This window comes from Haliotis asinina, chromosome 2 (genome assembly GCF_037392515.1).
Source record: "Haliotis asinina isolate JCU_RB_2024 chromosome 2, JCU_Hal_asi_v2, whole genome shotgun sequence".
Lineage (NCBI taxonomy): Eukaryota > Metazoa > Mollusca > Gastropoda > Lepetellida > Haliotidae > Haliotis > Haliotis asinina.
This window is the reverse complement of record NC_090281.1, coordinates 81,262,040-81,282,611: the sequence shown is the minus strand read 5'-3', so window position 1 is coordinate 81,282,611 and position 20,572 is coordinate 81,262,040. Positions and strand designations below refer to the sequence as shown.

Genomic DNA, 20,572 nt, shown 5'->3' with positions numbered 1-20,572 from the left:
ATACCTTTGCAACGAGTTTTCTTTTAAGAATTCATGAGAATTAAGGTATCTGTTTGAATTTGGTTCTCATCTTGATGACCTATGTTGTTTTTCTTGTATTTTAGGGAATCGTTTCATTAATGATATTAAGATTTTTCATATTGCTTTTCAGTGCATGCTGGGAAGTTAGCTTCATTATATTATTTGGTAGCAGGAACGACATATTTTGTTATCTTGTTTCCCTAGAATTTAATTAAACAGTGTAATTTGTCATCTATCTTTAGATTGTCTTGCTTAACCCACTGGATGCTGGACTGAGTTATTTTCCTAAAGTATATATAAGAAATTATCTGAAATAACATTGAAGGAAAATCATCTATTGTATCTATTATTCATTCCTCAATTCTTGCTTAGATGCTCTCCAAATGGAAAAGAAAAAAAATCGATATAAGTTCATGTTTGTGAAAATAGAGAAGATACTAGAAAACACTAGATAGTTAAGGTCCAAGATTCGCTGTGTTTAACAATAAACACCTCTTACAAGTGTAGTTTTCCAAGCACAACTTTCATCATAACACCTTATATAATTCCCTTAATTTTATCTAATAATTTGTATTAATTTGAAATGCAGCTGACTTCGAAATATGTGAAGTCACAGATGTCCGAAAACCATCACACATGAAACATGTTTTGTAAACACAATAATGCTGAAGTTTTACTTCAGTATTTGTGTTGAGATTTTTCGGAAACATGTTGAATGATTTGAGTCACTTGCATCATTACAGAATGATCAAGGACGACTTGATACATCACAGATACGTGATCACTCATATTCTGATTTCGCTACTACATTCTCACAATGAATACCAAATTATTAGATTCATATGAATCCACCAAAAATGAATGGTTTGGAATAGAATCTTGTGATGAAGTAGATTTGCTTAATGACATAAAACAGATAATTTCCTGCTGAATTTAAAATGGCAAACTAAAATTTTGTGCATGACATTTCAAATTTTAAATTTTATATGACTTCAAGGTGAAGGTTGTCGCGGAGGAACTCATCTTGCTCTGTAGCATCCAGATGGATAGCTCTGCAACCGAGGACTTATTAAGTTTGAGTTGTGCAAAAAACTACACTATTTGCTCGATGGACAAAGGAAACTGTCGACTTTTCATGTATGGCTCTGCACCTACCGACAAAATACATGAAACATCAAAATCAGTTTGTAAATGAAATGCATATTTACTGAGGTACATTGTGTATTTTAATTTTTTTCTCAGCGTTTTGTAATATCTGACAAACTGGCAGAAAAGTCATGTTTAGTTATTGTGGGTACTTAGGCATGGATTATGTCCTCCAAGTTCAAGTCTCTTTTGAGATATTTGGAGAGGTACTTAAGCAAAAAACCTACCTGATTAAGAGATAAGTTGGATCAAGATTTTCACATTCAGTTTACATCTTCGCAGGTTATATATATAATCCTTGGAAGTGGAATTTCTTACACAGGAAACAATTACAGAGAATAATCATGCCATCATTTAAAACAATTATTCCAGTAAGTTATTGTCCATGTACATCTTTTCACCAGATCCTATTTAATAGCCTATCAACTTTTCAATTCTGTTTGCTAAATTTTTCATTTATTCAATTCAATGTTTATCAAGTTTATTGAATTACTTAAATTCCTCAAAATGGTTGATTGGTTTAATACTTCAGGGGTGATCAGGACGCCAAATACTTTTAAAAAGCTGGTTTCCACCATTGTCAGTCATACTAGTGATACAACTATTAACATTGATCCTCATGCAACCCCAAAGTGAAGCACAGCGCCACATTTCCCCCATCATCTTCTGTCTCTGGGGTACGGACACAGCTAAGCTACTATGCCAGTTACTTCTCTATCTATTACTGTAGGGATTGGACAGAGCTAAAATTAAAAGCCAGCACTAAAAAAAAAAAAAAAAGAAAAAAAAGGCAACAAAACAAAAGAATGACAACAAATCAAGTTTAGCTGGAGTACACTCAAAACAAGAAGATTCTCTCTTCATCTTGTCAATGATTTTCAAGTATATACATGGTAGACTTGATTCTGATGGTTAAAATTTGAGGATGTCTGCCATCTCATTCATGAATACTTAATTTTGTACGGCATGTAAATTCATCTGATTTACAGCAAACAGTGCATTATAAAAAGCAGAGCAAGGCCTTAAGGATACTAAATGCTTTCCACAGTACTCATTCTCAAAAGCATAGCCTATGTTTTCCTTGTAATTAAACAATAAAAAAAACTGAAATACTGTTAAAACAGCATCAAATCCTCCATCACTATCTACAGATCTAACTTAACTTTGATATTATAATTCTGTATTTTCATCTCACATGACTTGGGATTTAGTGAAATATTGTTAAAGGCAGTGAAAAATCCAGCTCATTCAAAAAGATCATGCTGATTCTGCCTCTCACCACTATTCTTGTTTTGAGTGACTTGTCTGACGTCATGCTCTACAAAGCGAGAGATTAAGGCTCTAATTACACATCAAGTATAGCTTCCAATGTCAAGAAATTAACACGTACCATTTTCTGTTAAGTGCTGGGGAACTTGAGTGCACCTACTAACATGCATGTTTTGAATTTTTTTCATCTCTTTTTCAACAAATACTTTTGAATGTTTGCTCTCTTGGTATGCACTAAGTGATTATAGTCAAAATCACTTACAAGAGTTTTATCTGGAACCTTTGTTAGGTTTATGATGTTTTCATTCTACTTCCATTCACAAAAAAACCCAATCATTTGTTTGTTGTAATGGTTTTCAGTTGATTGTAGCAACCAGAGTTTGGGTTTATGTCAACTAAAAATATTTTCAAAACCGAAATGACTTTGCACTGGTTTGTTTGGATGATTTCCCATATGATGTGTGTCCAGCATTTTGTAAGTCTTTCATACAAATGAATGATGGTATGACAAAATGAAAAAAAGCAAGAAGAATGCTTAATATTCCATATCCTGGTACAAGTTAAATCAAAAGCAATATCTGAATACATGTGGGAGTGATCTCCCCTTGCCAAATGCAGCACAGAGTTATCTCCCTCTAGTCAAGGCAAGCAACCTATTCAGTGCTGAAGCTGACATGATAAGTGAAGCTGTGTGGAGTCAATCTAAAGCCACATACTGCCATATGAAGCCATTCCACTCTGGCGGCATTCATGGTTAGTATCTACACAAGTTAAGGAAAAAGCAGAAGAAAGCGCAGAAAGGTGATATTGTGTTGAGAGAATGGTATTAGCCTGGCGACAGTACCACTGCATGCAAATCTGAAAAATATTGCAGCTAGACTATTTGTTAGATTCTGGGGTACGATGACGCTAAGTTCTAGGGCTCCCCTCCTTCTGTGTTACTGTGTTTAATTAATGGCATGTTTTTTTTTTTAAATGTTAACTTATGTTCAGTAAACCTCTTGAATCCACGTACTGGAATGATGAGATATGATTATGCATCATACATCAGTCGCAAATGTGTCACAATAATCACTAAACACATGAACATCACACTGGTTTAAAACATATTGCACACACTGCAATATGCTTTATGTTGCCTTCCCCCATCAACCCACACTGGTGTTCGTTTTTATAACTTGCTGTTTAATTACCCATCCCACACCATTGTGAAATATTTCATCCTGTCAAATCCTCTTCCCGCTTTTGTTCGTAATATAGCACACAAACATATTTCCATGCACACCAGTACAAACATAGTTTGTTGTTTCCATATGTTCATCTACAAAAACCATCACTAAAAAATTTCCAAATTTTGAAATAGATTTAAAATGTACAAACAAATGTTTCTTTAAAAGAACACTTTATCCCAAACTATTTGTCATAAATCCATTCACACAAGTAGCGAAAGAAATATCCCAGTCTATAAGTTTCAACATGATTTCAATAAAGAAAATTATAGATATTAACGCCTTCGCTGGTAACAGCTAATTTACGTAATGCCAAATTTACATCTAACCTCATACTGTCCTAACAGCACTTCCCCATGAAACTACTGTATATCTCGAGTTCCCACACAGAAAAGAAAAGATATTAAACATACAAAATTCACAAACATATTAGTCTTACCCATCAATACGCATCGAATGCACGCTCACACTGCAATAACTTAATGTCCATTGTCTGTGTAATATCAGAGCCTCAATAATTACAAAAAAGCACAACATCTTTCCAAAGATAAAGTCGTATCCTAAAATCTTTACATAATCAAACAGTTAAACTGTATATTTAACCATCTTTTCAAAACATTTTAACTGGATTTTTGAAGAACCTTTTTAACTTGTATCTTTGGAAAGAAGCTTACTTTTCACCAATTCCAATGAGTCCACATGAAAAATGAAGTTTTTGCAAGTGCCATTTCAGATATTTCAAATTTGTTTTGGTGCCCGCTTTCTTTAAAAGAAAAAATAAAAAAAACCCCAAAACATTTCAGATTCACATTTTTCACACTGATATTCGAAGTACAGAAGATTTTGACAAACTCATTATCTCAAAACAGAAACCCTTATAGAAATACTGACAGGTTTTCTTTTTAATTTATCAATTGGGAATTTTTTAAACTGCAGGCATTTATGTCCATCAGAAATTATGAAAGGAATATTTTTCTAAAGGCATAACTTTAAAATAAAAAATGAAAAGAAGAACTGGATCTAAAAATCACGACAAAATATTTTCTTGGAAGAGCAAAAGAACATTAATTTGAATAAAGTTTGAATTTGTTTCAGCATTAATATTCTTTCTTTGATGTCTCAGAAAAATATTCCATGTCTTGAGAAATTTGAAATGAAACTGGACGTATGTACCAATGTCAAATTCTTGTGTTTGTTAGAATGATTGTTGGTACCATGTTGAAAGTTTTCAAACCTTTACTTGCAAGTGGTGACAGTAAAACTTCATTGTTTACTACAAACCTGAAAAAAACTCCTTTATATAAAGATTAGGTACATAAGAATGACAAGTAAAACAGTCAGTGGTTCATACTTACAAAATAAATTTGGATGCATGTCAAAATTCTTTAAACATTTTATTAAACTGCATTACATGTTTCAAGAGCATTGTCAATAGATATGATAAATTTGGAAAATTATTTTCAAGAGATCTTAAATTTGGAAACATTTGAGGTTATTGCCATTTAAGAAATATGAGTTAAGAAAATGAACCTCTTAAACTAGTAACCACTGACTCAACATATTGAACCAGAAGAATTTGCTCAGGATTCAGAGGGAAGTGAAATTCAAATTTGCATTCAAAATGATTTTTAAAAAATAATGAGGCCTTTGCCTAAAATGGGAAAACACTCTGAAGTTCAAAAATAGGCATATGATTGAAAATGATTGGCTTTAAAACTAATCCAATTACATAAAAGGAATTTTTCATTGTTTTTCATATTTCTTTTTTGAACACATGAATTTTCACATATTTCCCAAATCACAAAATTATCGCAAGTGTACTTAGAGAAACATCTCAGTGACCTTTAGGAGAACATGACGTTTGAGGAATGTAACCACATGTGGGGAAAACAAGGAACTGATTTAATACGAACAAAATTAGTTGTTTTAGTGTTTTATGAAAATAGCAGGATAAACATTTATCCCCACAGAATCTCCATGCAGCCAAACATCAGCTTTCCAGAGAAAATTATCCTACATGAAAATCAAAGATGGATGCTTTAACATTAGTAAAAATGCAACACCAATTTTTCTGCAAAGTGACAGCTCAAAACTTCCAGGCAGTTTAAATTTCAAGTTGTGAAGAAATAACGAAATTTGAAAAATTGAGAAATGTTAAAATATCAGTCATGTCTCATATGTCCAAGAATGTTTTAATCATAATTACTGAAATTGTCTTTTTGAAGAGCATGAGCATCAGAAGTCCATCCCGATGAATAATCCATGTCAACAGTGTCCTTGACAAAGGAACCCAGGTCATGTGACCTCTGTGACCAGCAGAACATCGGATACAACCATATCCATGGCAACACTTTCACAACACAATTCAAACCAACATAATCAAATACAATCATATCCATGGCAACACACTCAAACTATTCAAACCAACATAATCGAATGCAGTCATTCCTGCCAATACAGTTTGCTGGTACACGGTGGGTTCCGATTTCACGGACAGCTGCACATCGCTATTCATGCCAAATGGTCGATCATGATGCATCTTATAAACAGGTTGGTCTTTTTAAAATATTTCCTTGAAACACCAGATAATGTTGTTTGAGCAGATTTTTCTCAGGTTCCAGAAATAAAAGAGCCAACGAAAAGGTAGAAAATAGTCACCTGACTGTCCAAGCCAATGGTAAACAACATAAGGAAGAATAACACTGCCCACAGTGGGGAGATTGGCAGCTTGGCAATGGCCTCAGGGTACGCAACAAATGTCAGACCAGGACCTAGGAACAGAGAGAAAAACATATAAATCTTTATACTCAGAGATGCCAACATTTAGAAATGGACAAGAGGAGTAATGATGTGGTCAAAGGCAAAATGCACAGCAGCATTTTGCAGGGAGAGTATAGGGTGTTCCCTCCAGTACATCATGGTTTGGAGGGACTCCTCCATGAAAAGTTAACAAATAAGCCATTTTAAGGCATTTGGGGGTCTTGTTTACTCCAAGTCCAATCTAGTGCAAAAAATGGCAACATAAACAACACAATCAATAAATCTGATGTTAGGATTACTTTCATAACGTTTTGAATAATCTATCAGAGATGTTGGACATCAAATCAGAGAACAGATCAACTTTTGTATTCTGGTAACTATTCTAACCACCTAACCGACATTTTAAGTGCCTCAAACACTGAAGAGGATTACCGAGGAATTAATCTGACCTTGAACTGTCTCTTAACTTCTGCTGTCAAAGATCCTTATCCGAGTTCAAAATGCAGAAACGGTTTATCCTGTTACACTTACACAACACAATCTATGTAATGGTATTAACAGAACAAATAACACTTCAGTGAAGCAAAGGTCAACTGGTTGAAAGTGCAGCACTGTATCATGTTCTTACCTTGTGTTACGACCTTTTCCATGGTTGTGCCAGCTTCGTGAGCCATAAAACCAAGAACAGAGAAGATGACAAAACCGGCAAAAATACTTGTACCACAGTTGATCAGGGGAACTATCATGGCATCCCTGAAACCAGAAATAATGAGCTTAAAATTCAGGGGGAAAACATGATATGTAAAATCTATTTCCTTAGCCAAATCTTTAACAAAAAAAAATGGTAATCTATTATTGTTGTTCCTATTTGTAAATTATACTCTATTTTACAAAAATGTTCGAACAATTGGATGCTATTAATTTTTTTAAACATAAATGTACAGGTTTAAATTGATTACATACAACTGCAAAGGTTGTTGCAAGTGATTACTGTCACATTAGAGAAAGCAAGACCTCGTAATGCTAAACTGTGCCTGCAATCTTGGGATAGGGGGACACAGGGGGTGTAACTCTTAACATAACACAATATTACCATCTCTGTTCTTACAGTGAGTGAGTGAATGAGGTAATGTTGTTTTTTTCAATCTGGACAAGACAATCCAGAGATCAACAGCACAAGCATCAACCTATGTAATCAGAATATGATGACATGTCAAGCAAGTCAGCGAGCCTGATCACCTGATCCCATTAGTATCCTCTTCAAACAAGCGTGGGTTACTGAAGATAATTCTAATCCTCTCTTCATGTGTCTCTTTGCTAACAAAACTTAACTTTTGAGATATAATGTACACTGTCAGTACAATCTCACAAACCAGACGATTCAGGGATACAACACTGGGAGCAATACACCAGTTCTTACATACCTGTAGACATTGTGGCTGAACTTGTTGTAACTGGCCATGGTGATTATACCACCCCACGCCATGCCGACCGAGTAAAAGATCTGCAATGCTGCATCACCCCAAACCTGAAACAGCCAAAATAACGAGTCAGATCTTGTCTTTCACCTGAAACTTTACTGATATCTCCTCTTCTCCTTTGAGGTATCTCAATTGCATAACAAGGCAGAGGGGTAGCACTGTGGTTAATGTGTCTGCACATCATGCCAAAAGACTTAGGTTCGATTCACCACGAGTACAATGCTTGCAGTCAATTTCTGTTGCCCCCTACCAAGATATTACAGGAGTATTGCTAAAAGCAGCTTAAAACCATACTCACTCACTCACTCAGATGCAATGGTATGTTTACTTTTGTGAAGGAAATTGTACACAACTATGTAAATAATTTCTCTCAAGATATGACACCAACAAGAAAGGTGAATCAAATTCAATATCAAAAACATTTCCGCAACATCAGTATCACACGTCGTTTGTCCTTTCCAGCAGCACGTCTGACATCAAATTTTGTGTGAGGTTTCACTGGTTTTTTTCTCAAATGTTAAAAATACTTTGACCATTAATGTACTGAGGAAAATAAGGGATCACATGAAAGCATAAGAGTTCCTTATTTTCGTTCAGGTTTCTTCACGACCTATGCGAGACAGCTTGAGAAGAAACCTGGACGAAAATAAGGTAACACTTGTCCTTTAATGTGATCATTTATTCTTTCCCTCAGAACATAGGGAATATATAATGTCGTCTGTATGAGTTGAATGTTATAGCATGGTGGTTATATAGCTTACCTGGAAGTTAGCCAGTTTCTCAAACCGAGGAATGATGTAGTATTTGATACCCTCTATCGCTCCTGGCAACGTCACACCTCGGATCAGCAACACCATCAACACCAGATAAGGGAAGGGAGCTGCGAAGTGCATTACCTAGCAACACAAGTCATTCACAGATTGTGCCAGGCATAACTAAATACATAAGAATCTTTACATACATATACAAAGTGAGTGTGTATTTTGGTGCTCTAAGGAACAGTCCTGCAACAAAATAATCAAATCTGAACCAGACAATTTAGTGATTGATACCTTGAGCAAAGATAAAAATATTTTTTTAAAACTTGTTGGAGGACTACCACAAACGATTTCCTAGTCCTTTATTCAGTTTTCATTTGTAGCCGAAACTAAACGATGAGAACTGATTCAGGAGTGTTTGTAATGACAGGTTCATTTTGATTATATTTAACATTTAGTTTGTTTCAACTTATCCTGCATCAAGCTTCTAACAAATTAGGACCATTACTGACCTTTCCTAGGACCTTGACCCCCTTAAAGAGGCAGAAGAAAACACACAGCCAGGCTACAATGAGAGAGATCAACAGTTGCCACCTCAAAGTACCGATGTCCTCAATACCATCAGTCATCTCCAACACATGGTGCCTGAACACAATAAAAAAATGATTTATTTAAAACAGGCACAATACAGAAAAGATTCAAAGTATAACAAAATGACATTACCGTAAATAATTTACAAGGCACAAGAAATGTTATGAACAATAGAAAAGTTATCGATTAAAAGTGTAAGGCCATCACATAAAACTTCTGTTGACCTTCCTCGGATTTCAAAACAACAGGATAGTGATGCTTGGATATAGTGTTGCTTTAAGTCAGTTTAATGTCATGCCACTTTTAGCAATATTTCAGCAATATCATAGCATGTGACACTAGGAATGGGTGACACTGATTTAGTTGTATATAAGATGAGTGTGGCCTTGAAACAGATTGTAGGTATCTTTAACATTGTACCCACGTGGGGCTTGAACCCATGTCTTCAGCTTTATGTGTGAGGGTTTAAACTACAAGGCCAGCCCACCACCCCTAATGCTAAGGATGATATATTACAGCATACAAATCACACTTAACTAAAAAACAGACTTACTCCCAGAACTGTTCGCTGGCCGACATGCTCTTGTCCGATGAGTTTAGGCTCTCCATGAGGTCAGTGATGCTCTGGTTGGCACACAATTTGCCAGGGCCAAAAAACGTCTGGTGGACGTAATATTCAGTCGAGTTGTCATTCGTAAGACCAGATAATTCACTTGGCATGTGTGTTGTGTTTCCATCAAGACAGTTGGTGATGATGTAGTTCCTGATGGTTGAGGTGTTGCCGTAGTTCTTGCTATCCACGCAGTTGTCTGTGTTCCACTCGTTGTTACAGTTGCTCCATGGCAGTGTTGCCCGAAATGACATGAAGAGGTAGTACACCGTGTATCCTACGATCACATTGTAGTACACACACACGATGCCCGATACAATCACCATTCCGATACCAACACCTGCAACAAAATACACAAAATGTCAGTGAATCTTGTCAACAAAAAATTACAGGACTATCAAAGTTCTTTTCTTCAGAGAGCCATGTTAACCTCATAAATAAATACCTCAATCCAGAACTGCAGTTCAGTTCTAAACTAAAATGTTAAATCATAACTTTGTTACAGTCACTGGTATTTTGATGATATTTTTTCACTTTTTTTGTGTGTGTGTGAACAAAACATTAATAAGACACATGGTCCTGAAACCTCTATTTCCTGTGGTAAATCATAAAATGTCATATTTCAGATCCTGTTTGGTACAGAGAATTCAGGACCATGATTCTCATTTATGTTTTGTGCACTTATCCCTGTCTTGAGTTATTTAATCATTAATCAATCATCATTTTTATTTCAACCTAAATTGACTGAATACCCTATTGTGTATTTTTCAGATTTATTGAAGCACATCCAAAATACCTTCTCTTTGCTTCCTTTTAATAAGTCTGTTACGGAGTGGCTCAACTTTAGTTTCACATGAAAACATCATCATCATTTAATCAATCAGAATGCTGGCAAGGCTGTTGCAAGTGGTTAACAAAATTGAACATATTACTTTCAAATATATTTGTCAGTTGTCTTAAATTGTTTACAATTTCCATTATAGAATCAATCAGTTAGAAATTTGGGTCTCATTAGCAATCCAAAATTATATTTTACTTTCTTTCCACTGACAAAATCAGAAGCATACAGCACTGGAACTCCCCCGAATAGGAACAGGAGGTCAGTGGTTCAAAACAAAGACAAAAGTTAATGTCAGCATTGCTATTCAAATAAATTCTAAATAACCACTTGATGCTAAAATCAAATGAACTGGGCTAAATTTTATTACATAACCAACAGGACAACTTAGGAGCACCTGGCCTTCAGTTAAGAGAGCTAAATATGTTTACAATTTGGTGCACAACCTCTCATTAAATCAACAAGGAAAACAACGTTTTCTCTCCTAGCTTCCTCAATGTTGTGGTAATTTTCCATTCACTGAGCTCATAAATCACCACTGAGCCTGTCAGTGTTGTTGTCATCATCCACATATCACCATACGTCATTGACACAAACATGGTGGTAAAATATTTCAAAACATTGTGCAGCAAGCCCTAGGTTAAATAACACAAAGATAAACATGTCCTATTAAAGTCATTATGATGATCTCATGTTGTTGGTGCAGATGGTTTGGAGTCAGAATGCACTTGCAATTTGAAAACTTTTTAAAAACAACTACTAGTCTGCCTCACATCTGAAACTACTGCCCAGGCCTCTCTGAAAAGCTCTAAATGCAGCATGTCTCATCTCTCTTTCAGTTTAAATGGGTTTATTTGTTACAATCAAAATTAATATTTAGAGACTAAACATTAGTCTAACAAGATACCTATGGTATATAACATCTAGTCAAATCACTTGAATCATATCAACATGTTAAACACATATGCATATCCTTCCAAATAACATTTACAATCAACAAATGAAAAATTTGGATGCTATTACTTTTCAATAAATATTGATGTTCACACATAATTTATTCATTATTATGTACATTAAGTAACTCCTACAGGTATCAGAATATAATAAGTACAATAATATGTTGCAAATAATTTCAACAAAATATGCACTGCAACAGCCAGACCCACTTCAAGAGCAAGCAGCTGTTTATCTAAAAATCAATAACATTTTATCTCCAACAAATACCACTACAATGCAAGTCGTGTTTTCAGCCTCTAACAATCGGAAGTGGACTCAACCCTGTGAACCCCTTCTTCCTTGGTTCTTGCTTGAACACAAAAAAATCCAGAACAACCAATCCCCCCTCAAAAGTAATGAACTCTCCCGTGCTAAATTTGAGTGGAAATTCCCCACTGTGTATGAATCACGTTCACGTCTGTGACCACAGCAACGGCAAGTGAATGAATCCATCAATAGCTTCCCACACAATGTTGGCTGGCCCTCATGTTTTCTTGCGTTTTCCCTGGTTAATAATACCAGCAACCCACGATGTCGCTAAAATAATGGCTCAATATTTATCGTTTCCTTATAACCCAGCTATTGTTTCACAAAGGAATTAACTATGAATTCTAAAACAGAATCTTTACAATCACTCCCCTAAATACAGGCCCTCAATTTTCTTTTATATATTAACTGTTCATAATTGGTACAGAAAACAAATCGGCAGCCATTACTATAATTTTTATATTGCAATAAGAATGTTCGATTATGAAACATAGTTCTTTTATTCCCATTCTCACTACCTTCTTTGTCATATATATATTCATCATGGACTCAACCAGGTATTATATCTTCAAAACACACCTTTACAGGTGTGGTCAGGTACAATGAGGTTTATGGTAAGATTGTTCCACATATTCATTGACATGAATACATTTGTGTGTGGCTGCCTGAATTAGACCGAACTAATGTTGGATTTATAGTGCTAACCCACTGACATACTACGCTGCAATGGACACCCATTAAACTAGTCTGACTTCCAGCTACCATGTCCTTGTATTATTCCCATGTAGATACCTCGATTAGGGCAGTGGGGCAAGGCACAGGTTCGATTCTCCTCATGACTACAATGTGTAAAGCCCATTTCTGCTATTCCCTGCTGGAACATTGCAAAAAACAGCATGAAAACAAACTAATTCAATTTGGGTATGCTAAAGCCATGGACCAACCCACTACCTATCCACTCTGTGGGTATCCCCTCTGAGGCATATGGCTACAGCGACGTAACACATATCTCACTCATACTCAGGTACCATATTGTTATCATCTTTTGTTAGTTTAAGCCATGGACCAACCCACTACCTATCCACTCTGTGGGTACACCATCTGACGCATACAGCTACAGATGCTGTGCATAACAGGAGCCTGTTATCACTAACCAGGAGCCAGTGATGCTGGGGGGACCTTGTTAATTGTGTTTCATCATATACATCTGGGTCACTGCTCAGTCAAGCATTGCTTCATCCAGATTTCCATGCACCCGTGAACTAGAAGGAATATTGTTGACTGCTGCATGAAGCATCACTGCTTCCACTTCTGCCTCACAGTTTTCAACTATATTATATTTTCCCTTTTGCACATCTCTTACTGCAAAGTGAAAACGCTAACAGATGTTTTGATCTTCCCCTTGAAACTCATTGGGGCGCTTTCTCAGTTTGAATGGAATTTCTTGTTTAATCAAAATATTACAGGTCTTTGAATCACTTAAGATGTGAAACATGTAAGGAAGAGACTTTATTAGATGTCAGCTTCTTAATCAGGTAAATGAAGGAGTAAGAATATACTCCAAAATGTGATTCTCATTATAAAGAAGTTGACAAAATGTTACATATTATATTCATACATATCAAGTCAGACTCCTTCTGGTGACTATGATGAATGACCTTTGACTCCGAAATGACCAGAAGCCGCAATTTTCTGCAGCTACCAGAGAAGCTAATCAAGCAAGCCAAAAATAGGTCTGGGACAGGGACTAGCACAGGTTTCTGAGGAAATGATTAACAGCTTGAAGTCCTCCATTATAAATAAGAACCATTTTCTCCTCAAAGACTTTGTCCTTACTGTTTCTTATCTCGCCTATCATAAGGATAGAGTTACTGTACATCCATGGATTTGACATTCAATACAGCCTTGAAACCAGGCTTACTTCACACCCTTGCCCTAAACCCATAAGCAGCAGGGACACAAGAGACTAAGGTTTGATCTGGGGTCAGATGTCATTAATCAAGGGATCATAGATCTCAAAGAGCACTTTGTCTCACTGTTCTAATCTGCAATTGTACCTTGATCTTCGCCAAACATGGACGGCTTGTTTAACTAATGCATGTAGAGAATGTGGTCAAGTAGATAGGCAGCAGAGCTAGACTGACCTTGAGGTCAATGCTAATGCACTGTTGCCATGGAAGTAGAGAAAGCATGCGTGTACCATGCACCTCCTGCTATACATCACACATTTACAAACTATTTTCTTGCAACTACGTAATATAATCTATAAAGAGTGTTACCTTGATACTTTTTTCCTGCCACATGCATAACTTCATTTCATATGTGAAAATATCAATCACACAAAACTACTAAACCCAAAAATTCTTTTAGTGTCAAAACCATAATTCTCAATACAGACTTCATGAACCTGTTTCAAGCCATCACACAAAGTCTGCTGTTAGTTGACAAACATCCTAGCTATGGTTTAGTGTATAAGCAATATCCACTGCATCAGCTTGGCTCAAATCTTGATTTGTTTCCACGACTACACCAGGTTGATACAAAAATCAATACCAGGGGTCATATTTCCATATGCTGAAAAGCTGTTCCTGTCTAAAGCTACATTTTCTGTATCAGTTTCTGCTGAAACATATTGTCCATTTTTCAATATTTCATTTTCTATGAAAATCGAGATACAGCTATCTTACAACTGCCTGTTGTCCATTGTAGGGATGCATGCACAAAGTACTAGTTCCTTACAGACTGTTTTCATCTTTCAGTTATGATTTAGAGACAAATTTGTGAAGGTAGCTCAAAAGATATTTTAAAATATAAATATACTGCATTTAGTAAATTATTTAAGGAGGATGTCCTCAAAGTGTTTATCATTATTCACTCAATCAGATTATAAATTCATTGTCAATAGCTTTTGACTATAGTATTTCAAATGATATTGTCATACTGATAAGCCAAGTGAGGCAAAAACAAAGCAACTTTCAAAATAGAAAACAAACATTCTACAGAAATACTGAGTTTCCTTGTGAGGCTGATCCACAGATGAGTAACTGATACTGTATTGTACTGTATTAAGTCCTTGGATGCTAAAAATAAGACAAGAGACCTGTTCTCTTATCCCAATGCAGTAGGATAGTGGGTGTTTAAGTCCTTCACATGGCATGTCAAATAAAGAGGTTTGATTCCCCACATGGCTACAATGTGTGAAACCCATTTCTGGTGTCCTCGCCGTAATATTGCTAAAACAAGCATACACTAACCTCACTCACTCAGAAATGCCATTGGAAATAACTCACTTCAAACATAATTAAACAAATTAAACTTGTTGATATTTGCTATTAGGCAAAGGAGCTACCTTTCTGAGCTGCTGTTTTTTACACAAAAAGCATTGCATACGCATAAAATATGAACTGACATGTAAATGAGGGTCTTAGATGGGGGTGAAAAAAAATATGACATAATGATGGGTCTAGAGGTGCTAAATGGAAGAGAAGACAACATAATGCAATGATGATATGCTGGTACTTCCTTGTACAGTTTGTGTAAGGTTCAGTTGTCAGATATTTAGTGTGCAGGACAGAAGAAACTAGTCTCATTCTTTAGCTGATGACACTCCAAGGGCATAAGGTTTTAATTTCTGAACCAATCAAAATACAAAACCGTATTTGTCCTTTGCAAGCAAAATCTCTCTGTGATACTTAAACTTTATCAGAAACGCTTAAATTCTTTGAATCTAGCTTTTACATATTTTGTAACAGATGAGCATGTTTTTTTTTCAAATGTTACATTGCACACTCGGCCTTGAACAAATAAATAATGATAAGAAAATAAACTCTATAAAACCTTACTGATTCCACTTTAAAGTATTCATTATGAGACCACGACGAAAAATATATACTTTGGTAGAAACTGTAATGGATATATGCAAATCCTTTACAATGTTGAAAAATCTCACAACAGGTTAGAAAACTATTAACAGCTATATCATGAGGAACAAGGTGTTTCTAAACAAAGATCAATAAACCGTTACTCCAAGCTCACAGTTTCAACAGCTGTTATCAGTACCATACTATTAGCCAGGAATGAATCACACACAAAAATAATAAACAAAATGCCAATCCCATGTCCATAATTTTTGCAGAATTCTTACAATATTATAAACAATGCATTTTGTTATATATATATTCACCAAAGAATAATCCATAAATATTATCAATCAGAGTTGTTATCAAGCTGGGTAAATGTCAAAACAATCTGTCCCGCCATGTATATGTGTTAACTATGGTACTCCACCTCATCATATTTATACATCCTTGCATATGCAAGCATCTCAAAATGACTCAAGTATTTATCATGGCAGTGGAAACGTCTTAGTTCCATGGCCTCTGACACATGCTATTATGCTTACCATGGCTGTCATTCTTCAGGCACTGATTCTACCCTGTATACTAACAGAACATATGACATTTGGCTCTCATCCAAAGTATATTCAACATGCTGGAATATCACTTTTAGTGGTAATAGCCTGGTTTCTTTGCTAAAACATCTACAGATGAAACTTTAATAGCTATTTTCACAGGAACTGCATATTTGAAATGTCTAAGCTAAGTTACAAGCTGCATTGCATATCCATTCAGGTTTCTGTGAAAGAGGAGTGGAAACTTGAAGAACAGGTGTGACGTTTTAATGTCTAAAACTGTTAGAACAAGTTTCTCATCAACTTTGTCATTAAAAGTTTAATATAACCACATATTTTTTTCAAAACGAAGCATTAATCTAGGTCTGTCAGATAGTCTGGCCAAATTTAGTTTCATAGCCAATGGTCTTTCTATTTTGTGTCACACTAAGCTATGACAGCAGTGGGCAAATGACAGTCTGACAAGGTAATCCAGTGATTGACATAAAAAAAACCTTGACTGACACAGTTAGGATGCTATGACAAACAAACCAAATCAACGAGTCTGACAATTCATTCCTGTTCTTAACCATGTGACAAGAATGGGTGGTTAAAATTGATTCTAACCCACACCTTTGCAGGTTAACTACCTAAAATACAGATTTAATACACAATTTTTTTTTATTGTAACATGTATTCTTGACACAGAAGAATTTCAGAAAAAAACATCCAGTCTTCTTTTAAACAATGAAATGCCTAAAGCACAACAAAACAATTTGTGGTATGTAGCTACAATGCCTAAAAACCACACTCTGTCTACACGTTTCGCTATTGTTTAATGCTGCACTCAACAATGTTCCATCTAGTGGCAGCCTCTGTACAACTTGTTTGAATTTTATTCACAATCAAAGCTGACGTGTTAAAAAGAAGGCTTCAGTGTTCAAAAACAGAGCTTGACTTCGAAATGTTAACAAAATCCTCACATTCTTTTAAAGAGGTATCTGTCTGAGCATGTTTTTCACAAAGCAATATCAGCGCTTGAAATGTCATAGCACGTAAATGTTTACACAGATAAAAGATAGCTGCTGTGCCAATACTGCTTGTGAAATGGCCTTTGCGTAAGAAATTATAAAGAACACCATAAAAAGGTGTACACATGAGTCAAAGTTATGTGAATCTTCACCTGACATTACCTCTCATTCTTTAAAGAGACACTATGGTATTTTTCCCTACCTAGGATATTCATTGTTTCCATATAGCTGCCCACTGATACACTGTTGCAGTTTAGTACCAATACCCCATCCAGACGCACTGTACAAATCAACTAGACCCTTTATATCCCATTAATGTCATGGGCAACAATGATTCAATATACCACAGGGGCTGATAGTTCTGTCATAGCTAAAACAGTCTCCTGTTTCCAAATTTGATCACCATATTTCACAGCTGCTCAAGGCAAAACATAGGAAATGTGGTTGTTTACATAAGAATTCATAAAGACAATCATGAAGTAAAGTTGTCCGAACTCCAACATGCCACAACAAGTCTTCAGCTAGATGCATAAACAATGAAGGACAGATTATGCCGCCACAGCTCACACAACCTTGGAGGCATAAAAACACTGTGACTCATGAGTTGTTTTCACCTCAATTAGCCATTTATCTATCTTCTGGGCCTTTATTAGAGTCTATAGATTTTAACTTGATATTGAACACTCACTTCGTCCTTGTGTGTATGAATATAATATGAACATATTTACCAAAATAAATGCCAAGATAACCACCTGTTCCTTCCCAAGAAACAGCAAGTTAAGTCAGTCATATTGTTTACTTGATATAATTTTTGTTCATTTTCCAAATCACTGAGAGATACGAGTGATTTCTCGTATTTCTAAAAGTTACCTTAATCTCTGATTAAGTTTGCTATGGTTAGTATGAAGTTGATTCTTTAAAAATGTAATTCTCTATCAGTTCAACATATTAATATAGTTACACGAACATGTCAGCTGTCCTTTAACTAAAAAGGAAAATATTACAAACTAAGAAAATTATACTAATTCAAAATTGATTAATTCTTACAAATTAAAAGTAGGATTTTTGCTAAAGAATATGCCTGTCTTTAATAAATCACCACAACATAAGAAATACACAATTCTTAATTAAATAAATCTTCAAATCTTCCTTAAAAGGGTTTTATTAGTAAATTAAAAGAAACCCAAGACGAAAATCCTAGTAAAATGTCTTCATTCCATTCTGTATTACAAGCAGTCTCTAACAGAGAAATGCAAATGTTTGGAATAACTATAGTATCAGACACACAATATTACACCTAGGTACGAATGCTAGAGGCACATCTGGTTTGTCTTGTGAAGCTTTCCGTGCAAGGGACGCCCACATAACACTGAAGCTGGCTGCAACAGATAAAAGCTTCAGTGCACCTGGAGGCAGAAAAAACAACCTTGGAAATTTTCCATACCTTCAATAACAGACACAGTGTAATTAATAATCTAATCATCAGCTGATTATTTGACAGTTCTTTTTATACAGAGTAAGGAACTCTGGGGCTAATACTTTTTCACATGTTGTCATAAGTAATTAATAATTTGGATAGTTTTCATCAAGTACATATAGTTATGTGCATGTATGTATGAATCTACAAATAATGACCACTGTATATAATAACCATGTATCCTCGCTTGAAGTCTACACTGCCCAGTGCTTTGTTGCTTCAGTTAATTTAAACATTAATCATAAGAAAAGCTGATATTTTAAGTAACACCTCAATTATTCTCCGACCAGATGTATTGCTGAGTAAGCTATGAATTATGATGATTGTATCTGACCAAATTCCAAACTATACTTTTAAAAACTGTATTAAATTAAACCAGGTTCACTACAGGTACATAAACATGCTTCATTTAAAAAAACTTAGTTATTTTTACTCAGAAAACATTACACCTCTTCAAAGGCCCATTGTCTGTGTAAATAGTAATGGACAATAGTTTCTGTCTACAGTTACAATAATGGACAATAGCTATTGTGTATACTGTATATGTTATAAGTCAGTTATAAATAACATGAAATAATAATATGGGGCCTATTGTAGGTTCATTGTGAGCATCTGTTTTGGAATTACTTCTCAATAGATACATATCTTGTGGAATGTTTAAGGGACAATGATTGAAGAATGTTTTTCAGTTGGGTTATATAACTATGAACAAGAACACTTAATAATGTTTTATAACCTACAGTCAATTGCATGCTAAGGCTTTCTATTAGCCAGCAGCAAAAATCAAAGGAAGGAAACATGCTAGATTTCTCACATTTTTTCTCCCATCCCAATAGGACTTCTTTTCGATATAGATGCAGATTCTTGTTTCTGTTGAAATATTATATTTTCAGAGACTATGCTGAAGTGTAATAGATTCCATCATATATCATGTTATCATCCCACAATGTGTATCACTTAACAAGACTATCTACATCCATCACTTGATCCTAGTAACATAACTATATGTAATACAAAAAAAAACCCTCCAAAATTAATTAACTATCTAAACACCTTTAAATTCATCTTTCTTACAGAAAAACATATTTCCAAAAGAAACCATGACTTGGAAACTTTAATTTCCTTTCACAACTAAATCTTTGACTATGTTCATCTTCCCTCTCCTTTTCCCTTAACTAAAGTATTCAGTACAATAGAACCTTCTAAAACATACCTCTCTAGAGAAGCATGTCTTCTTGAGTTTAATCCTTCATCAGACTCTGTACCTTTATGTGATCCTAGAAAAGTTATCTGCATCATCTTTTGATGCATTTTTTACTGTTTGTTTCTCTATCTAACAAAATATTCAACAAGCCCTTACTGTGACTACTGATGCATGCTGGGAGGAATGTGGTCCAAATCACGACCTAAAGTAACTGCATGTTAACAAGCGCGACAATTGAATAATCTTCTAATTGATCAAATCAACATGAAAATCATAGATAAACACATCATATTAACCCTGAAAGTGGACCATTTGACCCTTATGACATCAGTTAAGTGGATACTTGGACAAAGAACATACCTCTCATGGCACATTCCTGTTTTTCTGCCAACACCGGCTTCTCTCTTGCCTAGAGCAGCTTATCATAGTGCTCATTCTTTGATACTGTTATGATTTCATTAAGTATAGGGTACACTGTTGAACTGATAGTACACACTGCTGTGG

The 20,572-nt window shown here is 35.2% G+C and overlaps 1 protein-coding gene across 1 annotated transcript in view; it reads right to left on the bottom strand.

Moving 5' to 3' along the window:
* LOC137274426 (sodium- and chloride-dependent glycine transporter 1-like) overlaps nucleotides 1–20,572 on the bottom strand; it is a 44,768-nt gene that overhangs the window by 9,421 nt on the left and 14,775 nt on the right. The window contains exons 4-9 of the mRNA XM_067807598.1: nucleotides 9,809–10,205; nucleotides 9,177–9,309; nucleotides 8,668–8,802; nucleotides 7,850–7,953; nucleotides 7,054–7,178; nucleotides 6,324–6,436 (exon numbers count right to left, since the gene is read on the bottom strand). Coding sequence (XP_067663699.1) covers nucleotides 6,324–6,436; nucleotides 7,054–7,178; nucleotides 7,850–7,953; nucleotides 8,668–8,802; nucleotides 9,177–9,309; nucleotides 9,809–10,205 — 1,007 coding nt within the window. The remainder of the gene's footprint in view (nucleotides 1–6,323; nucleotides 6,437–7,053; nucleotides 7,179–7,849; nucleotides 7,954–8,667; nucleotides 8,803–9,176; nucleotides 9,310–9,808; nucleotides 10,206–20,572) is intronic.